General features: G+C 42.0%; 3 protein-coding genes and 1 pseudogene across 3 annotated transcripts; 3 read left to right on the forward strand and 1 right to left on the reverse strand.

The window, feature by feature from the left end:
- The first annotated feature begins 945 nt into the window (after positions 1-945).
- Positions 946-5,102, forward strand: LOC120289787 (annotated as a pseudogene).
- Positions 5,103-7,495: 2,393 nt separating this feature from the next.
- On the forward strand, positions 7,496-11,321 carry LOC104425098 (aspartate aminotransferase, mitochondrial). Its single transcript, XM_010037685.3, has 9 exons — positions 7,496-7,834; positions 7,968-8,053; positions 8,748-8,954; positions 9,065-9,170; positions 9,354-9,458; positions 9,540-9,712; positions 10,060-10,219; positions 10,340-10,530; positions 11,000-11,321. The coding sequence occupies exons 1-9, from the start codon at positions 7,538-7,540 to the stop codon at positions 11,079-11,081; spliced, it is 1,407 nt and encodes a 468-aa protein (XP_010035987.2). The 5' UTR covers positions 7,496-7,537; the 3' UTR covers positions 11,082-11,321.
- A 1,180-nt stretch (positions 11,322-12,501) lies between these two features.
- On the forward strand, positions 12,502-15,659 carry LOC104425099 (prosaposin). Its single transcript, XM_010037686.2, has 6 exons — positions 12,502-12,631; positions 13,285-13,378; positions 13,982-14,154; positions 14,319-14,516; positions 14,733-14,792; positions 15,107-15,659. Exons 2-6 carry the CDS (start codon positions 13,348-13,350, stop codon positions 15,269-15,271), a joined length of 627 nt encoding a protein of 208 aa, XP_010035988.2. The 5' UTR covers positions 12,502-12,631; positions 13,285-13,347; the 3' UTR covers positions 15,272-15,659.
- A 902-nt stretch (positions 15,660-16,561) lies between these two features.
- LOC104425100 lies at positions 16,562-22,409 on the reverse strand. Its single transcript, XM_010037687.3, has 3 exons — positions 20,740-22,409; positions 19,348-20,417; positions 16,562-17,249 (listed from the first exon to the last, which is right to left on the reverse strand). Exons 1-3 carry the CDS (start codon positions 22,231-22,233, stop codon positions 17,120-17,122), a joined length of 2,694 nt encoding a protein of 897 aa, XP_010035989.1. The 5' UTR covers positions 22,234-22,409; the 3' UTR covers positions 16,562-17,119.

Consider the following 22,409-nt stretch of genomic DNA (forward strand, 5'->3'; position numbering starts at 1 on the left):
CACCTCAAATTTGATAAAGGTTTGTAGGCCTCACGCCGGTTGGCCAAAGTCACCGCCGTCGTGCCTAGGCCCGGTGATCCCGACTAACCCTCCACCGTTGCCGGCCCTTGCCAGTGATGGTGGTGAGGCAGTGAGGGCTGTGCAAGCCCTCACCAAACGATGCACCTACTTTAAAAAAAAAAAAATGGTTATTTTAATTAATATATACATTAAAATTTGATTTTTGGGGCAAAACGACGTTGTTTTGCATCTTCATTACTAAGTCAACATTTCAGCATGCCACATGGACCACTCATATCAGATTTCAAGCCACTTTCGTCGGACTTAATACTTATATATCACAATTTTCAAAAAAAGGCAGTTAAGCATACATTTTGAAGTTTTGACACTTAGATATTCACTTATGTTAAGTTTTAACACTTATTCTGTACTTTAATTGACACAAACATGCAAATGAGCAAAAGGAAGCACATTATCAAGGCTGTATAGGAAGCAATGGCTGAATGACTATTTGGATGGGAAAGAGAGAGAGACAAGGGAAAGATCGCGCAAATGTGTATTGTGTCTTGGTTTGGATTCTTCGTGAACTTCAGCATGCGGTATTTATAGGAGAATTACACTACTTTTGGACACGCTGCATGGGAAAAAAGAAAACAAGATAATTTAATATTAAAAAGAAAATAATTAGAACGTATGTAATTTCTAGCTTGAAGCAAAGGACATCCTTGAGATCGGGGAAGCCATGCTGGTAATTAATTATATCTAAGTCAAAACAATTGGTATCGGGCTGTTATACACGAAAAAGTGCCTAGTATAGTTGACATATACGTGCAATATATGTGCCATGTATGTGCAATATACGTGCAATCTTGAAAGATAAGGATAATTAACATAAATATCATCGAGACATTGTTAATATAACCATACAATTATTTTAACCTAGTAATGGTGCAAGGGGAGCCACACATTTGCTTGATCGCATCGACCTCTACCTCGACACAATTGTCCGAGGAGAACTACTACACAGCAAAGTGCCCGAAGGCACTTGAGACCGTGAGATCCAACGTGAAGGCGGCGATGGCCAAGGAGGCTCGCATGGGAGCATCCTTGCTCCGACTTCACTTTCACAACTGCTTCGTCAATGTAAGTGTCTTTCACTTTCTAGCTCTATTCAACCCGTCTTCTTTTTTTCATCTAATATTAACGAAAGTTATTTTTAATTTGTTTTAGAGGGATGTGATGCATCCATTCTACTAGACGATACAGCGAACTTCATCGGGAGAAGACGGCCCTTCCCAATGCAAACTCCGTGAGAAGATTCGACTTGATCGACACCATCAAGTTGGAAGTAGAGAAGTTATGCCCCGGTGTTGTCTCGTGCGCCACATCTTAGCCATTGCCGCTAGGGACTCCGTGTCACGGTAAGTGCCACCCTTGAAATTTTTTGAAACATCCACAGAGGCTATTATTTTTCCTGAACTTATTTGGATTCAATTTTTGATGTGTAGTTGGGTGGGACTGAGTTGGCAAGTTTAGCTCGGAAGAAGGATTCGACCATGGCGAACGGAAGTGCTGCTAATACCAACCTTCCATCTCCAAAGCTAAATCTCAGCGACCTCATCACCGCTTTCACCAACAAAGGATTCACTGCCCAAGAAATGGTGGCACTCTCAGGATCTCACACCATAGGCGAGGCTAGGTGCACGACATTCCGAGACTAGCTCTACATCGAGAGTAACATGAACTCGTCATTTGCCGCTCCTTCGAAAGCCAATTGCCCCAGCTCGAGAGGCGACAACAACCTTTCCCCTTCCACTTCCTTTGACAATGGCTACTCGAACTTGGTGAGCAAAAGGGCTTACTCCACTCGGAACCAGCAATTGTTCAGTGGAGGTTCAAGAATGCTCAAATGACTGCCTACAGCAAGAACTTTGGCTCATTTTAGAAAGATTTTGCCAAGGCTGTGGTCAAGATGGGTGGCCTTAGCCCTCTCACCAACTATCCCAGCTTAATTTTCGAAAATTAATTAATTAATTACAAAAATTATTAGATAAATGCCATAAATCTAATTTAGGCCCATAATGCCTAATTGGACGTCAAATGCACTTAAAATTTCCAAGATTCGTTCAATAAATAGTAGAGCATGTCTACTAGCTAACTACACTAACCAATTGCCTAACATGCATTGATAAAGCACTAATTTAATTACTCTACTCTAATATATCCACCTAATTGCATTTAATTAAATATAAACAACCCCTAAGCATCATTAGCCTACTAAGTGAGGATTAGTGAGCAAAACTCACTTGATTAATGAGCGGGTCGGTATGAAATTTCGGGAATGTGATGGAGACCGACTATCCTCAAGGCAGGCCAAGCAACCAAGGCTCAGGATCACCTCAAAACGGGCTTGGAAGCTTGCTGGAAACCCACTTTTCTGTTCTCTATTTGCTGCTAGTTGAGAGTCAATCTGAGGCCGGTTGAGGTGAGCAAGGGCTGATGATGCTGCAGCAAGGTTGAGCGGCCAACGGTGGGGCTCGGCGGGGCTTGGACAACGATGGACAGTCTCCAATTGGGCTGAGGACAGCCATGGGACACATGGGCAGAGGCAGACGGGGACGGCTGGGCGCAGTGGCACGCGAGCGGACGGCGGAGTGCATGGGCGGCGAACGGCGACGGTGGCGGCGTGCAAGCAACTCCTGCTGTCTCCGGCAGTATTGTTGGCTTCCTTGGTTGCTGTGGGCGTCGAACAGTAATGGAGAGAGAGAGGAAGGCTGTCGCACAACCAAGGGAGAGAGAGAGGAAGGAGTGAGGAACATGCTTGGCTTTAGCAGGGTCTCCTTGGCCAATTCTTCTAATGCTTTGTCCCTTTGACTCTTCCTTCGCCTAGTGTTGTCCCTTGGCCCTCCTTCAGCCAACAAGGCCTCCATATAGAAACTTATGGCGGTCCAAATGTTGAGGGTGGTGGAGGCATATGAAATTCCAAGCAAAAAGGCTTCAATTGGACACCCATTCGTGCTTAATTCAATCTAATTCGGCCTCAACAAATCCCGTCATCGAGTCAATACTCAATCTAGTATTTTTCCTCACCCATTGAACCATCTTGCATCCCAATTTCATGATAAAAAACGGTCCCGCCTTTTTTCCGAACAAAAACGGCCCTAGAACGACTTTTTCCCAAAAAGTCTCGGGTTACAGAAAAACCTTCTGAGATTGAGTCGACGTTCCTAGAATTTATTGTGACATGACAGAATGTTCAATTTTCGAAATTAGACTCAATTTCGTAGTTAATTTCACTCAAGCGCGTTTTTAACGTGACTTAAGCTATCGGATAATTTTCAGAAATTTTTAGTGCAAATGACCCGTGATCGATTTTTTTCGAGCCACAATAAACCCACTCGACACATTGGCTACTCTCGGTTGTCGTGAAAATCTCGAGGATTCAAATACGAACACAGGGTACCAAAACGACAGAAGAATCAGTCTAGGGCTGCTCAACGAGAATTTTCTAATTTAATGGAGTCACCCATGATTAGCCACATATCTTAGTCGAGTTGACATATCTCTGTTCTCAAATCAACTTTTAACTGTGTCGTAATGGCCTCTAAGGATGAGCACGATCTTGAAGCCGATTCCTGGTCAAATTCTCAATCCATCGCATTAAAATTCTTTAACGGCTTCCCTGGATAGTCTAATTATCTCAAAAGTGATCAGTTCTCGAGAACACCCTATAGGCGTGTCGATGAAATGTCTGATTTATTCAATAAAAAATAGAAATGAAAATTTGGGATGTCACAATGATCCTATCATAATTTGTCCATAGTTCTCCTATAAATACCACCGGTCGAAGCTCATGAACAATCCAAACCAACGCATGACACTCATCTAAAGAGCTCTCCCTTGTCTCCCTCTCTTTCCCATCTAACTAGCCCCTTCAGTAATGTCCCCCAATACGCCCCAGAAACTATGCTATCACAATTTGGATAGGACCATATATGATTCCACTCAAATTCGATCCGATCCACTCATTTGACAAATGCAGGGGAAAATTGTTCGGGCTATAACAGGAGCCACTAGACACGTGACGATCAATGAGCGAAGAAAACTACAACTTACGTGGAAGTCCAAGACTACACCATGTTTTTCTCGCCAATGGAACCGAACTTTTGAAACATTGACCATTGAGATGCGGGAAAAAGATGCCACCGCTCTCATTTTCTGAAAAGGCTTCCTGAGAAAGCCAGGGAGACAGAGCCCACTGGAACCGAACCGAGCAAAAAAGGAGGAAGAAGAAGGCCAACAAGCTTGGTCTCGCCCGCCCATGGAAGCGCAACTCCTGATGCCTTGTCCCCTACATTTATACTCCCCAGGCATGCTCAAAGTTCCCGACTTGACCGCCACCACCACCACCACCACCACCCATCATCGAAGCAACTCCACCGTCGTTTTGCCAAATCTCTCATCAAAAGAGCTAATACGTGCAATGTATGTGCCATGTACGTGCAAGATACGTGCAATCTTGAAAGATAAGGATAATTAATGTAAATATCATCAAGACATAATTAGTATAACCATACAGTTATTTTAACCTAGTAACAGCTGTCACACATTTCACTTTAGATGGAAAGGGGACCCAATAAAACCTAGAAACTGTGCTTCCTCTTTTTCGTTCGCTTGATCGCATCGACGTCCGCCTCGACACAATTGTTCAAGGAGAATTACTATGCAGTAAAGTGCCCGATGGCGCTCGAGACTATGAGATCCGCCGTGAAATCAGCGGTAGCCAACGAGGCGTGCATGAAAGCATCCTTGCTCTGTCTTCACTTTCATGACTGCTTTGTCAATGTAAGTCTCTCCCCTCGCAACGTCACAAGTCCTACATCCTTTGACAACGGCTAATTCTGGAAGAGCCAAAAGGGCCTACTCCACCTGACCAACAATTGCTCGAGGGAGGTTCAACAGACGATCATGTGACCGACTACAGCGACAATTTGGGTTTATTCTAAAACGATTTTGCTGCTGCCATGGACAAGACAGGATTCCTTAGCCCTCTCACCGGGTCTAGCAGTCAGATAAGGATGAATTGCAGGGAGGTCAATTGATTGTAAGCCTAGCGACTCGTGTTCATTCTATGATGTTTTCTCTCCTTCGCTACTTATTGAGAGTTAAGTGTCTTCTAATTCTCCTTTGGGTGTGTGTTTTAAGTAAATTGCCAGAGACGTAATGATAGTTCGATGAAGTTGTAAGGTTGACTGACATCTATATATTGCATTAATGGATTACGTTCTAAGAACTTGGGCCTCATCAATTGAATCCGATTATCATATCCTGTGTGCAAAGTTTACCGCGATCTAATCCTAGACTTTATTGTTTTCTTTCTAATTGTGGTATTTAGGACATGTAGACGAAGGAGTCACGTCCCATGCATCTTCATTCGCAAACATAAGTCAAGCCGATTCGTACTCCATGAAAATTTAATCTAACATTCAGCAAAAAAATTGATGAAATTCAGCAACAAAAGCAACTTGATTCATTTGATATATGATCAGTTAAAAATGTCGTGTGGTGTTCTCCACGAACGCAAAATTTGCTATCAAATGTCGCATCGTATTGTTAAAGTAGTTTTTTGCATGCTCGAGGGTGTGCAAGAATATATGAATCGTTAGGTATAAGTTTCGAGTGGAGCCCACTAGGAGCTAAAGCTCATGGAAATTGAAGTCTAGATTGGTTAGAACGTTGCGTCTTATGAAGCTTTCGCATTGTTTCTTTTAAATTTACCAAATTCGATTTTGGTGGTGGGCAATGCGTGATGCCATGTGCGGTCGCACGGTGGGGAGGCTGCCACCAAGAGAAGAGACAGAGAAAAAAAGAGATATGTGCATCACAAGTCCTAAAACTCACCCATTGTTTGAGGCTTTTAAAAAGTAATTGAGCCCTAGCCTTTTTTCCAATATTGTTTTTCTAATTTATTTTACATTTTTTAGTTTTTAATACTATTTAAATAAAATTTAAAGGAGAAAGGTTATCAAAAAATGCCACATAGGAGAGAGAAATTAATTTTTAAATTCCACATCAGCAACTTTTTTCTTAGACAAATTGACAATGTTAACAAAGGAACCCAATTGCACCAATTTAACATGTTTTAGAATATAATCACATCTTTTAAAAGTATTAAAACTCAATTGCATTTTCGCGACAATTTTAGAGGTATCAAAATTTTGAACCCATTTATAATAAGATGGGTCTAATGCGGGTTAGTCAAGTTTTAAATAAATGGATTATTAATAGGTTTGGGTTGTATGTAAGTCTAATAAATGGGTTTGTCTTTGAATCCATTTACAACTCATTTAACTTATAAAGATTATTAGTTGAGTCAACCCATTAATGAGGTATCATCCTTTTGAGCAGTTTATATAATTTTTTTTCTTCAAAATTTCAATTTTTCATTTTTTCTTTTTTTCTCTATCTTTCTTTCTCTCTTTTTTCCCTACAAATTCCAGCAACTGCTAGCAAGCAAGCCTTAAGCTTGCTAATTAGGCAAGGCCAATGCCTCACAGGCCTTGGGCGAGCTGAAACTCGCCAAATCTAGTGAGGTCGAGTTCACCAACCTTGGTGCTAGCAAGACTCCAACCTCCTTGATTTGGCAAGCCTCAAGCTTGTGATTAATTGAGGCTGAGGCTCAAGTCTCGTTGGTCATGGCAAGGCTTGAGCTCGCCTGTTGCCTATCACAACAATCGTGGTTGACGATCAAGAGGAGGAGGACAGAAAAAAGGAAAAATAATAAGTAAAAATAAATTAAAATTCTATTTTTTAAAAATTAAAAATAAAAATGCTTAAAAGGAGTATACAGAAAATCAAATTAGATTTTCTATACTAAGAAAAAAATGTTTCTAATTCATTAATCCTCAATCAAATAATAAAAATACTATCATTTTCAAAAATACCACATTTTTTTTGCGAAATAAATGGAGCCTCAATTTTAAAAAAATATATTCATTAAATTTGTAATTGTATGGAAATGTTTTAACAATATAATTTTTTTTTTAAAATCATAAGAAACAACATTTTCTAAATTTGATTAAACATGGAAGTGTTTTTACAATATGAGTCGGGGTTGGCTCGATTAAGTATAGCTCAATAAATTTACATTGCAAATAAATTAGTTACTGAGTCAATTTGGATATGACCATATATAATCCCACTCAAATCTGATATGATCCATTCATTTGACAAATGCACAAAATAAGTTTTATTTTGTAAGAGGAGGAAATTGTCCGGGCTGTAACAGGAGCCACTTGACACATGGCGATGAACGAGCGGAGGAAACTACGGCTTACGTGGAAGTCCAGGACTATGTTTTTCTTGCCAAGGGAACCGAACTTTTCAAACGTTGACCGTCGAGATGCGGGAAAAAGACGCGGCCGCTCTCGTTCTCCGAAAGTGCTTCCTGAGAAAACCGGGGAGACAGAGCCCACCGGAACCGAACCGAGCAAAACAGGAGGAAGAAGAAGCCCAACAAGCTCGCTCTCGCCCGCCCATGGAAGCGCCGCTCCTGATGCTTCCTCCCCTGCATTTATACTCCCCAGGCGCGCTCAAAACTCCCGACATGACCTCTGCCACCACCGCCCATCATCGAAGCAACTCCACCGTCGTATCGCCGAATCTCTCAGCAGAAGAGCTGATACAACATGTCGAGGGCTCTCCGGGACGCGGTCGCCAGAAGACGCGTGTGCCAGTGGTGGATCACGTGAGGCCTGCGCCCAAGGACCCGATCGCCAGCGTCGGCGAGGCCTTCCAAGCCGATGCGAGCCCGAACAAGATCAACCTCGGAGTGGTACGCCGCGATTCCTCCCTTGTCTACCCTTTGCTGTCTTCTGTCCGGCTCGGTCGTCAAAATGATTGCTTGGCGGCGATATTATTCGGTGATAGCGTGCGTTTTTTATGGACGGGTTTGTTGGAGAATGCAGGGAGCTTACAGGGATGAAGAAGGCAAGCCCGTCGTGCTTCGGTGCGTGAGGAATGCGGAGGCTAAAGTTGCGGGTAGCGAATTCCTGTGAGTTGTAAATTTATCCCTTATTCTCGGTGACTGTCCGCGCTCTGTTTTCTTGTTCTTGATTCAGTTGATTGTCAAGTGACAAGAAGATATTAGGTGTTTGAGTTGGGAATGAATTGATTGATCAAAAGATGTGCTTCTACTTCCGCTTTAGAAATTGTGGTCATTGTAATGACTATATCAATGTTATTCAGCACTTCTGTATTCTGCATATAGTAACAGTTTGTTATAACATTTCCTTAACGAGCTCATATATCCTTGTCTAATGTGCTATGAAATTGTTTAAAACCATTGGCTGTGGGTTTTTTGCATTGTTGCTGGGAACTTTGCAGTAGAAGATTGTAAATTGGATAATAAGCTGCTTTAGGAGAAGGTAGACTGTTATAACAACATGAGGGTTACCTGGCTAAGCTGGGAAGATTACATAGTAAATAGACGTGCCATAGGTTTCCTTGAGTTTAGCAGTGGATTAATATCTTCGACCTGAATTTGCACTGATTGATTGCTAGTTAAAGTTGGCACCTATTTACAGAGGAACAAACATTGGCATTTAGGATGAGATTTTATCTCATATTGATTCTAATGGGGAATGTTGTTTACCTAGCTGGCCAGAAATGTGAAACGTAATTTTATCCATGCAGCTCTGTGTCTTAATCCTGAATATTTGCATCTCATTATCTGAGATCCTTGTCAGGGAGTCAATTTCTACTTTGGCTAATTCCAGACTGGTTGAGGAGAGCATAAAATTGGTCTATGGAAAAGATACAGATGTCATAGGAGAAGGAAGATTAGCTGGCATTCAAACTCTCTCGGGAACTGGTGCTTGTCGCCTCTTTGCAGAGTTCCAAAGGCGCTTCTATCCAAGATCAAAAGTTTATTTTCCTGATCCAACTTGGTCGAAGTGAGGATGGTTTAAGACTTTTAAACTCGTCTGTGCATTCTTGATACAACTGAATATTGGCTTTTTCATTATCATGAGTATTCATAATTGTTTTTTGACATTCAAAACAGCCACCATAGCATTTGGAAGGATGCTGAAGTTCCTCAGGGCACCTTCTCTTACTACAACCCTAAGTCGAAGGGCCTGAATTTTCCAGCACTCATAGATGATATCAAGGTAAGAACTGTACCCTTTTGATGATAATAAAAATAACGTCTCATATACCCCCATGATAAAATGATTAAGTTACAAAGATGTGCTCTATCATACTGCCTCATAAATTTCCTTCCTTGACTGTAACTATCCGGACATTTTATACAAGTGCAACTGCTATGCTGATTGTGTTTTTTCTACCAGTAGAATGCCCCAGAAAGTTCCTTTTTCTTATTCCATCCTTGCGCTCATAATCCAACCGGCGTTGATCCAACTGAGGAAGAGTGGAGAGAAATATCATATCACTTAAAGGTGATCGTTACCTATGTACCATCATGGCTATGCGAGAATTTGGTGATTCTTACACTGACCGTAAACATCAATTGTTGTCAGGTGAAGAATCATTTCCCATTCTTTGACATGGCTTATCAAGGTTTTTCAAGTGGCGATCTAGACAGGGATGCACGAGCAATCCGTACTTTTCTTCAAGATGGACATTTAATTGGTTGTGCTCAATCCTTTGCGAAGAACATGGGACTTTATGGACATCGAGTTGGTTGTCTCAGGTACAGATATATCTTGCACACTTAAGTGGGGTTTTCTCCTGCAGTGCTTCAGGAATAAAAATGACAGATGGATCATTGAAAGAGACCTTTCGTGGCCCAGCAAGTCCCTGCAAAGTTACAAGGCAGGGAGAGTTTAGGGAAGAGCAGAACATTAGTGAAGAGAATTATACGAAGACTATTGTGCTTATAAAGACTAAAATATTTTTTAAAAATAATCCTCCTGCAATGCACATACACCTGCTATTCTAATGGTCGGATGTGGTGATGCAGATAGGCAACATCTAGCCATTGTTACAATGCTAATCTACACGGTTCTTCATCTTTCCTTTCCTCTTTAACTTTTTCAGCATTCTTTGCACCGACACAATGCAAGCACTTGCAGTAAAAAGCCAACTGCAGCAGATTGCACGGGCAATGTACGGGAGCCCTCCTATTCATGGTGTATTGCTGGTCTCAACAATCTTAGGAGATCCAGACACTAAGGCACTTTGGGTCGAGGAGTTGAGGGTAGCTTCCTATTCTTCTTCTGCAATCGTTTCTCATTCATCAGTTTTCCCATTTCATTTTGTCGTCATATTGTTAGACGAGCTGTTCTGAAGTCTCTTATCATTGCCTGTATTTTGTAAGGCAATGGTAAATCGCATTTGTAAAATGCGGGAAGCTCTACAGGAAAGCCTCGAGAAATTGGGATCTCCTCTCAATTGGGAACATATAACGAACCAGGTTGGCATGTTTTGCTTTTCTGGCTTAACTCCTCAACAGATAGAGCAGCTACAGAGGGAGTACCACATATACATGACTGCTGATGGCCGCATCAGGTAGTTACTTTGCTCTGGTCTGGATTTGAGGTAGCCACCTCCTAATAACTCAGGAGTGCTCATTACCTTATCTTGTTTATAAAGAATTAATTTACTTGTCCCCCCAGAAGAGGAATTCTTCACTGAGTCAGTTCATGTAGCACTTCTACATTTCCTGAAAGATCTGTGCAGTCTTTAAGATTTCTTTGTTCATCTTCTCTTAAAGCCTGCCTTCACAAATGGCAGAGTAAGTTGAAAATTGTCTTTTATTGACCAAAAGAGAGTTTTCTTTTTGTGGCTATATCCGTCTGCATCTAATCAGCGGAGCACAGCTTTCCTGAAATGGATCACTATTGGCTTTTAAATAGCTTAAGCTGCAATCTGCATACCTGCTGATTGACTGGCTTCGCCTTTTCCCAGTTCTTTATTAGGTGAAGTGTTGTGTTTCTCGCATTTGTTTGATGAGTTATGTTGGACCCTGTTTGAACAGCATGGCAGGAGTTACAATGAGCAACATGGACTATTTGGCAAATGCAATACACGAAGTCACCAAATCTGGCCAAGAATCTTAGGTTTTTATCAGGCATCAGGCTTTTAGCTGCTTGTCCTTGCTACTGCCTGATGTTGTTGGACATCATAGTTTTCTTCAATGCACATTGTTGTAGAATTTTATAGGAATTCTACTATGTAGCATGCTGTACTTAAGATGTACAGTGGCACTTCTCGGTGCTTTATTTGTGTATAGGCTCGTATGATATGAACCTGTAAGCTGTAATCATCTTTCTATGGACAGTATCATTGATTGTGATCAATCACTTGAATTATGCATCGAATAGCACTGCATCAATCTGAGATCAGTGTGAAGTTTGGCACAGTGAGATAACTCGGTGTCGACTCCGAGTCTTGGGTTGGAGACATGGAAGAGCCGACGTAATTAATTGACAGAATTGCACCCTTTTAACTTTGGTCCCCAAAACGGAAACATCAAACCAGTCCTTTTCTTCTCCCCATCAGCATCAATTTCACCTTACTATTCGCAAATCAAGTTTAGTTTCTGTCGTTTTCCATCTATTGAGCTAACAGCTTGATTTAAAGGCTTATATACACCTTCTTTTTCCCCATAATGGATTATATCTATGACAGCAACTCCAGATATATGTTATTTGAGTCTCTCTTCAGGTTCTGGTTTGTCCGTGCTTGCAGAAGATACGTAATAATTAATTGAGACGGCTAACTGAGATAAGCTTAATCAACAAAAAAAAGAAAACGAGATAAGCTTAATCAATAAAAAAAGAAAACGAGATTTCGTGAATATAAAAGCTTATGACGAGACTAGTCGGTGTAGCTTTCTAACATGGAACTGCCCTTAATTTCTTATTAACATTATTTTTTTGCCTATTTTCAATGGGGCAAGTAGAATACGTACGAAACACTATAAGGTATCTATTTTCAATTTAAGCGGGAATATCCGCTGATAAATTCTTGTTGATCCTGTAATTTCATCTTGCCAACTTTGTACATCGACTTTAATTTGTCGGATCTCGCATCAAATATACGTGATTCAAGACTTTCAATCACGTCGACGTGTGCATACATAATCTGGCATCCCGACTAAAGATGTTTGCGCCATTCATCTGAATTTTACGGCGAGATTGACCATTCGGGCTACATCCGGAGTTATTCATAATCCATACAAGAAGTTCAATTGTCTATACAGAGTCGGAAAAAAAAAAATCAGCTTTGAGGAATCCAGGTTTAGATTCAGATCAAGAGCTACGTAGCCAGGTTGGTGATACCTTCGAAATTAGAAAAATTGAGACAAATTACGATGTAGAGAATGTCCGAAAGAGTCAGTGCTCAGAAGGGTGGTGGGTGGGGATTATTCGAAAAGCGGCAGACTTCCAACCGACTTCCAACTACCCTTCCTCGCAGTTGCTCAATCCGACAGTCCAACCCCGACCCAGCATTGCCCGAAAGGACGAAAGGAAGAAGATTTGATAAAAATGGTGCAGAACGGACGGTTGACTGGCTCCGGCTTTGGCTTTGGCTTTGGCTTGACTTTCGCTTTCTTCATGATCCATTCCCCTTGATCGCCGACCACCTCTCGTCGCCGTCGCTCAAGGTACTCCCTCCCTCTCTCTCTCTCTCTCTCTCTCTCTCTCGCGCCGGCGACGACTCATTTACTGTTCCTTCGCATAGTACAATGTTTCTTGAGCGTGTTTATGTTGCCTCATGTCTAATTTAAGCAGTACATGATCTTTCATTCTTAATGTCAACCTGGAACTCAACACCCAGTAGCTATCCTCTGACACATGCTAGTGCCCTTCGCGGTGAATTCAAAAGCCCCAGTTCTCACTTTGGTGTTGTCCATGAGCTGCAATTAAGCAACTTTTATAGGGTATTGAGCGTTTTAGCTGCTTTTCCTCTGGAGTCGAGGCGGTGTTTATCACCAATTGATTTCGCATACACCCAAGAAGGCTTAACATGGTGTGATAGAGGGAATCGATCATTATTACGAACATGTTCAGCTCGATGGTTGAGTGCATGCCCGCGTCGCTCCTATCCAAGAAAAGGGGCAACTTACGTGCTGATAGAATAGCAGATGTTGAGGAAGCCAATTGGCTGTAGAATTCACGTGCAGGCTTGAATTCTACTCCTCGTGTTTTGCATTACATGATATGCTTTCTCGACATGTTATCTGATTGAGGCAAGGATTTCTGTCAGCATATGTTGGATGTGGATACTTAAATCCGTACAATTGATGTTATGTCCCAGGTATCATGGGTGTGAAGATAGGATTCCTGTTTCTTCTTGTTTTGAGTGGTCTTGCAGCCCTCGATGCTAGGCAACTACCGCAGCAATCTTGAAGGTACTCATTCAGCTTGCTTTTGATTTACCTTCATTTATTTTTGCTTGGTTTCTGGATCTTCCCCACAAGCGATAGGGACATTTGCTTCCCTGTGCTGAGCAAGGAGTTTCAGGAAATGCTTGTAATGAACAATTATTTCTGTCTGATATTAATATCAGAATATCATTTGCTATCTTTGACTGAAACTATATCAAGGTATTATTGGCATGTCATGGGCTGATAAAATTCTAGAAATAATGGCACAACTTGTTATGAGATGACATGAGCAAAACAGGTGCTACATGTGGATTACTGAGTCATGTTGATCACACCAGCTGCCGCTGAAAGGGTGGACGCACATTGTTCTCTTACGAATTTTCAAGAGCTATAATGTGATAGCTCGTGCAGCTTGTATATTTTGATGAACATTAGTTTGTGTCAGCTGACAAGGAAGCAACCTTAAAACACATGTGACTGATGCCAAGTCATTGTTAACATTCTTGCATTGTATGACAAGTTAAATGGCAAATATGTCCGAATGAATATTTGTTCCAAGTTTCATAGCAAATGTCTCACATGTTGATACATTAGCAACTGAATGATGCTTTTAAATTTTGTGGTCAGCTATCCAGTACCACATGCTGGAAAAGGGAAGTTCAACGAATGGATATATGTGCGAGTGGTGCGAGGAGTACGCCGAATTGGCACTCAAATATCTGGCTGAGAATAAAACTCAATCTGAAATAGTTGAACTTCTTCACTTGACCTGCTCCCAAGTTCCGGTTTTCAAGGCAGAGGTCTCTCTCTCTCTCTCTCTCTCTCTCTCTCTCTCTCTCTCTCTCTCTCTCTCTCTCTCTCTAACCAGTTGAAATTGTGGATTCCTATTACTGCCAGTTGTTACATTGCTTTAACCGCTTCTATGGCATCATGATTTCTATATGATTGTCATTCTCATCTGCAGTGCGTTGTTCTAGTGGATTACTATGCTCCAATCTTCTTCCTAGAGCTTTCTACAATTCAACCTGAAGAGCTCTGCAAGGATATCTCCGCCTGCAAATTAGCGGCAAGAGTTTCTCCAAAGCTTAAGGAAGATAGCTGTGAATTTTGCCATGATGCTGTTTCACAAGTCTTGGATAAGTTGAAAGACCCTGATACACAGGTTGGTACTTCTTGCATTATGGTAGTTTGTACGTATTGAGCAATCGTTGACAGCAGAAAGCCATTGTGTTCTTTTACTTGTCCCTGGTAAGGGACTACATCTATCGCTTAGCCACCTTCAGGCCCAAGGAAACAAGATAGAAACTTTCCTCCTTTTTACACTCCATGATTCTTGCCACTGAAATGACAACTAATACGATTCTCATGTTGACCTCAGATGGACATAATTGAACTACTCCTGAAGGCTTGTGATTCCCTTCAGAGCTACGAGGACAAGGTAAATCTGCTTTTCTTAAAGGCGAACGTGCACTCACACACACATTCGTGTATGGAAATGTTAGATACGCACAATATACTGCCCTTGGCCACGTCTGTTTCTTTTAATCCATGCTAGCATAGATTGGCTTTTCAACAAACCTTCCTAGGAGTTTCTTGAACGTCGAGAACTGAGTTCTTTGCGATGGAAGCCGTCTAGTTCAAGTCAAAAACATGAAATATTTGCTCTCGCATCAAAGCTCTTGTATCTAGTTCTCTCTCCCTTACTCTGAGGCGGCAGCACCTTAAGATCGACTTACTGTTCACTTTTTGCAGTGTAAGAAGATGGTCTTTGAGTACGGGCCACTAATTCTTGGCAACATGGAACAAATTCTGGAGGGAGCTGATGTTTGCAGTTTGTTGCATTTGTGCACCGCCACCGAAATCAAAAGTGAAGAATCAGTACCCACCAAGGAGATGCCGTTACTATCCGACTCTTGAAGCATCGTCATGCAGGATGCATAGTTCATTTATGTCCTAAAATGTCTGTTTCACTCGCCATCGATACGTACGATCACAACCCTACACTAGTGTCATTACTCGTGACCGGATAGAGCTGGAAATGAAACCCTAAAAGGACCGATGCATGCCAGATGGACATTGGAACGTGTTGTCTGGTGGCGTTGGTTAATGGTTGCTGCGATCACTAGTGCTGTAACACCTAGCATCGTCGAAGTTCTACTTTTGTTTACTTACTATGTTTGTCATACAATAGCCGTATCTGTCGGACAAAAGAACCTCGATGGAACTACTTACATTATGGTTAGCCATTGCTGCTATGTGTGCGCGTTTGTTTGTATATATATAGTGGTCAGTTTGTGTTCCCTTATCCCCTTTTTCTTTTTTAATGGCTGATGGCTGAATTCTCGCTACGCTGCCCAAATTTGGGGAGCAGCGGAAAGTATAACAGCAAAGGAAAGTTCAGCACCAAAAGAAAGCGATAAATATCAGAGAGCATTGGACCGTGCACCCACACAAGAACGGAGTCTGAGCTGTTGCTGAACGAAAAAGTTGGGAACCGACAGTTTATTCAGCGGATAACCCATTGAAAGAGATCATATTCTTCAGCAGGTCATCTAGATCCAGGATCATTCTATATAAAGAATGACAAAAAAAAAAAAAAATATGGATCCATCTGAGAAGTCCAGCATTCAAAATTCTGGCTGCTGCACCTGGTTTAATTGAAAATCTCTGCAGAAGTACAATTTCCCCCTGCAGCAGGAATAAAACGAGAAGGCTTTTCCCTTGCACCAAAGGATATAAAAATGGTAAAAAGAGGAAGGCACTGCTACATTCCCCTTCGAAAAGATACCACCAAGTATCGTGATTGGCGCCATCGACTCTTTCAATTTGCACAATTTAACCATCGTGGGGGCAAACGCAAAATTAATCCTAGGGCACTACGGAGTTTCGTTAGGCAAACACGAGTGCAATCAGCAAGGACTATATCCTCTTTTTGCCTTTCGGACAATTGAGTGAACCCCCCGGGCCAGGAAGTAGTTCTCATGCTGTGAGTTTAGGGTGCAGGCGCAACCGTATTGGCAATCTAACTATCAAGAATCATTGTCGTCCAAAAAGCCCTTTGAACTAGCTGCCCCATTTATCTTTCGCAGACTGGATCTACTTGAGGACTCATTCGGACATATACTCAATTCACCGAAATTGCTTTCCAGCAAAAATAAGTTGGCTTTGGACTCATTCGGACATATATCTATTATCGTGGGTCCCCACTTTTGCACTGAAGCACCAAAAATACATGCCTTACGGTAGAACCACCAAATACATCTCAAATTATATGACAATAGGCCTCCCAACATCCCCCCACAGGCAACGCTCCAGCTGAAAAAAAAGAACAGAGATTCGACGGCCATATCTTATGGCTGATAAGCCTATGGCCGATAACCACTTGCTATAGCCATAGGTCACAGAAGCAAAATGTAGCGGACTGACCACATGCTCAAGACACTGCCTGGCCCTACAGTCCAGATGCCAGGAAATGTCAAATAAATCATAGGACAGGGTGAGCTGAACGAAATTCTTTCTCATGGGATGAAGTACCACAACAGAGGAGTAACCGGCGGTATAGCAATGAACTAAATCATTGGTTACCTGAGGGGCAAGGGCATGCATTTTGACCTGTATTGCTATTTGATGTTAATCTAAGTATATATCAATCCCCCTTGTAAAGAAAAGGAAGATACAATGCGTCCAATATCTGAACTCTCTCCCCAAAAAAGGAGGCTGCTTGCCTCTGTAAGAACAGGCATATATAAATCCCTCAAATTCTGTTCATTCCGTCTTTTCAATCAAGTCACCAGGGTGACTATACATGTTTGGGGGGAAAAGCCCCCCAATATGGGGCCCAGAGACTGACGGATTACCAATGCCTTCTCCTGATCCTTGTGCTGCCCATTCCTTACTGCAAAAGTAAATAAATCAAACATAAGATCATTAGAAAACTCTAAAGATGTTTTAAAAAAAAAAAGTCATTTAGGATATGAGAACGGCAGGGAACTTGGATGTTCTATTTGTCAGGTTTAATGCAGGCACATTGCCTATATCATTAATAAACTCTGTCGACTCGGTGACCACCGAGAGCACCATCAACCTTTTGATCAAATGAAATGGTTGACATGAAGCCAGTAATGAGATAATAAACCGAAATCATCAACCAAAAAGGTAATCATATCAGATAATGATCTGCTTCTTCAGCAAGACCTACCTCACTCCCACATACATCCTACAATACACCAGGATGGAGAAACACCCCAGGACAAAAAATGCACAAGGACATGAATGAGTTTCTTACTAAGATCCATTATCCAAGCCATTGGAGGGGGTTCAGCTTGATCTGGTTGGTCAGGTGGCTCATATCATATCAAGGTAACTGAACAATTTGCTAACTATCAATGGCAGATGAAGGAAGTATTTAGTTCAGCTAGATAAGTCTAAATATAACATTACCCTCAAATAAATCTTCAGCTTATTGCTGTAACCTGTAGAAATAAACTCCTCCCCCATCAAATGGATTAATTACAGATAAGAAAATTCTCTCTTCGATGGAAAAGAGATGTGCCTAAGAGGGCCAAAGGGGTTGAGACAAGTACAAAGAGGGGAATCTAAAATAATTAGCATCAATTCCTCATGGTGGAAAAACCTATTTAAGAAATAATGGAAAGTTTCCACGAGTATCTGATCCCATGCCCCAAGATCAAGTTACTAAACACAGATAGAGAAAAAACTGTCAATCTCAGACTTAGCAGGAATAGCTCATAAATCTATGCTTTCCAAAAATGACCGAATGACAGAGAAAACCAAAAATGATATTATCCCTGGAAGGAAACAATACTACGAATAAATCCTCCATGAATGACCGACCTGAACCCCCAATTAGTCCCTGGCACTTTGTTGGTCAAATAGTAAGACTTACTTAACCTAATAATGATGCAGCAAAAGACAGCTGACTGCCTCTGAGAGCTTCCACAGAGGTTACTTGTACTCAACAAAGAAATTTTCCTCTTTTGGAGCTTATTGACAATCAGAATGAAGAAGGAGGAGTCACAAGGAGGTGCTCAATGCTTCCAGATAATTTTCCCTCCAAAGCTTACTCAGACAACTACATTGAACTTGCTAATCCAACATTATCAGCAAGATGACACTGAACAGCTAATTCTCTGAAGAGATTTGAAGTTAAGATTTTGGTCCCCCAAAGAACCATATCAAAATCCTAATCGTCACATCTCCCAAACGGTATGTTTGGAGCTACTCAGCCTGCTAGTGTTCTGGGCCTTTTGGCTTTTGAGAGCATCCTACTTTCCAGTCAATCCATGCAACTAAATAGCAAATTATGGGCTAAATTTGGCTGAACTCAAGGACATAGGGCACACAAAGTCTGTAAAAGATCGAGGTAAATCTGGAGTTCTCCAAGTCACGGGAAGCTGTCGCAGGAAGCATCTCTCTACTGCAATTAAAAAAAAAAAAAAAAAAATAGAGAGGAAAGGAAGGTGATTTCACAAGAAAAACTAAGAAAGTTGCTGCTTTTCTCATAATGCTGCATAGAGATGCAAAGAACGTGATCTGAATGACTGAAAGAAGCTGTCAGGAAAAATTATCCACTTACATGGAGTGTAGCTAGCAAAGTTACCGTAGGCAACTTACTCAAGTTAGACTTAAAAAAAAAAAACCGGGTGCCACATTATCACAGGGTAGTCCAAATGCTAATGAGATCAATACACAGGTTAAAATACTTAACACACTGGCAAATGTTAGGTCCCAGAAACTACACTCTTCCAAAGAGTCGCCACAACTATCTGCCCATGCAAATAAAGATAAGGTTGCAGTCAATTGTGTACATAGACATTTACATCTCTTACAAACTTCTCTAGCTGATAGTAACATTCCTATTTATATAACCTAACCATCAACGAAACATAGAACCAAAGTTATTGTCTTTGTCTTAACTCTGTATCTAATGAAAGAATGCTTCCGGACATATATAAGGATTTCCATGCACTCACTTGGACCAACAATTGGCTGGAGATGGCTCAAATGGATGAGTCAAAGCAGATCTAGAAGGGCTTCCAAAATACATTTGATTTGGAATAGACTCTCCCTGAGGAGCAAGAGGAAGTTGATTTTCACCATCTGACAGAGGTGGAATGAAAGCTTTTTGGACCCATGGATCTTGATTATTTAAGCCCGCCAAAGGGCTTAAAGTTCCACCACTTCGTCCACAACCGACAAAATCTTTCTGTGGAGTGTGAATACTTGGTAGGACGGGATCCTCCTTTGAAAAGAGTGAGACTGAACTATTCTGTGACAAAGGGCGAAGAATATCTTCCTTAGATGATCTGCTCCGCTCAGAATTCAAAAGCCAGCTTGCCGGGGCACCTATTAAACTTAAACCATCTTGAGCAAGAGGAGAAGTATCCCACATTTGCCAGGCTCTCTTATCATCGCTTGCATCTCCCACATTAAAATTGCTCGTGTCTGGGGCCTTCGGAGTACGAGCAAAACGATTAGCATTGTTATGCCTGTCCTCAGTACCTCGTAACCGCGAGATTGGAGACTCGATAGGTGATGGCTTGGTGAATTCAGATGCAGTGACAACATTCTTTCTAACATGAGGCATTTCTGATCCCAAGTCTGTAAAAAAGCCAGACCCCAGATCCAACTGAAAATTATCAAGTGATTCAGAAACAGGCCCCAGTAATGACGCCGGGTCTGGAACATAAGATGGGTCTTCAAAAAGCTCCGGCTCTTCTTGAAAAAATTCATGAGATCCTTCTCCAGCTCGAGAAAAGATGGGTTTGATGACAGGTGAAAAGCCTAAACTACCGCTGGGTGTCCCATTTCGATAAGCAGGTCGAGTAAATGGTGATGGAAGCCCAAAGTTGAGGGGATTATCAAATAACTGAGTTGTTGGTGGCTGACCAGGTGCCAATGGGCTTTGACCTTCTTCGTGGAACTTGGGACTCGGTTTGCTTATAACATAAGTATTGGCTGAAGGATGAACAGATGATGAGCGAGTAAATAATTGTTGCCACGTTTTCTTCGGTGCAGATGCCGTTTGTGTATCAGAGAGTACCTGTCAGTGAACATCAAAGCATTTTACTGACAACATTTCAGCAATACATACATATGCTGCACAAGCATCATGACACCACAGATCATGTCACTAAATGAGCCGTAATTGCATAAGACCAGCTCTTTGCTCAAGAATAAATTAAGTTCAACAAAGGACACAAGTAATATGCAAATGAAAAAATTGCAAAAGAAGAATAGCAGACAAGATTTGTTTGCTCAACAATAGTTCAGAAGTATGTTCACATGCCGATTACTTGCTCAGAATTATGGATATATGGTTACAGCAAAGACAGGACAAAACTACACAAGAAGAGACGACTTACGGGAGAGTTACTGCTCTTATCTTCCAAATTCATAACTGATTTGCCACCTATTCGCTCAGGTGGACCATAATCTCTCTTATAAGAAGTATGGACATGATTTACAGCACCAATAGGTTTGTTTTCTTTAGAGGTTGCAGCAGGAGTATTTGCAGCCCTTCCAAAGAAACTACCCCCACCGAACGCTTTAGAAGAAGATAAGAAAGTACCCCTCATTCGGTCCAAGTATCTAGCTCCCGCACCGCCCCTATTAGCACTATTTGCAGAGACACCCTTTAAACCACGCCCCATATCAGTACCCTGACCCTTTACACTTTCTGTTGCAGATTTTTGAGGTTGACGATCGGGTAAACTCTTCTTGTCGGAGTCCTGCTTTCTCTCACTTTCCTTGCTTACTCTTCTTTCCAGTTCTTCCGCATCAGAGTTGCTCTTACTTGAGCCCCTGTCCCTATCTTTCTTTCTTTCCTGACGCTTTTTCTCTGCCTCCCTCCTCCTATCTCTTTCCTTGTTGGGTGATGATCCTTTTCCATTATCTTTCTCAGCCTCGGTTTTCTCATCCCTAAGTTTTCTTCGCTCCTCGACTAACCGTGCAACCTCCTCACGCTGTTTCCTCTCTTCCTCCTCCAAAAGTTCCCTCTCCAACCTAGCTTGCCTCTTCTCCTCAGCTTTTCTGCGTGCCTTCTCACTTCTGCTCTCATAAGAATTCCCACCATCCCTCTTAGCCAACATACCCCTATGCTCAGCATCCAAAGCAGCATCCTCCCTCAATGAACTACTTCTAAAAATCTTTCTCCAAAGCCACCTAATGCTCAAGAAAAAAGATGTCAGCAGCTTACAGGAAAAAATAGCAATTCCTGAATACGAATTCTCTGCCAAACAATGGTCATCTCCCCCAAAAACCCCATTTCCAGTTCTTCTCCACGCACCAGATTTTGTTGGAAAAGACCCACCCGCCCAGTTCCCATTTTCTAGCCAATCGTGACCACACATCCATCCACTGTCAGCCCACGCCTTCCCATTCAATAGCTTCCCACCCTTTCCGACCAAATCCTTAATAATCCCAGAGTTTGAAATACCCATGCCAGGCGGCACAGGCAAGTCCAGAACCGGTCTCTTTGAAATATGCCCACAATAAGAACACATAAACTTACCTCCACCTGGATTTTGATCTTTATATGGGGTCAAACAGTTACGACACCTCCGGGTCGCAGTCTTCCTAAGCTTCTGCAGCTCAATGGCTTCGTTCTTTTTCCTCTCCCTAAGCTTGGCATTCCTATGCGCCTGCCAAGCCGACAGCTTGGGCGTCAAAATCTCATACCAAAAGAGGGTAACCAACAGCACAAACACGCAAACCAGCCTCGGCGACGTAATCTCAAAACGAAAAGCGGGCGGCAACAGCTGAGAGAGAGCCCATAGACCTATCAGTGGAATCACCAACCAAGGCAGCATAGTGGCGACCCGGCGTGACCACTCCTGAATCACACACAGTATACACATTATCCACTAACTGACGCCTATCTTCCCCCGTGATCGTCGAACACAGCGAAATTCACCCAAACCCTAGAACAACCAACCCAGCACCCCACCTCTATCTCCAAAGCGCACAACCCTAAATTCCTCCGCCCGAATCGTACACGAAACGCCGAACAAGGCAGAGCAAAAATTCCTCCCCA

This window comes from Eucalyptus grandis, chromosome 11 (assembly GCF_016545825.1).
Source record: "Eucalyptus grandis isolate ANBG69807.140 chromosome 11, ASM1654582v1, whole genome shotgun sequence".
Lineage (NCBI taxonomy): Eukaryota > Viridiplantae > Streptophyta > Magnoliopsida > Myrtales > Myrtaceae > Eucalyptus > Eucalyptus grandis.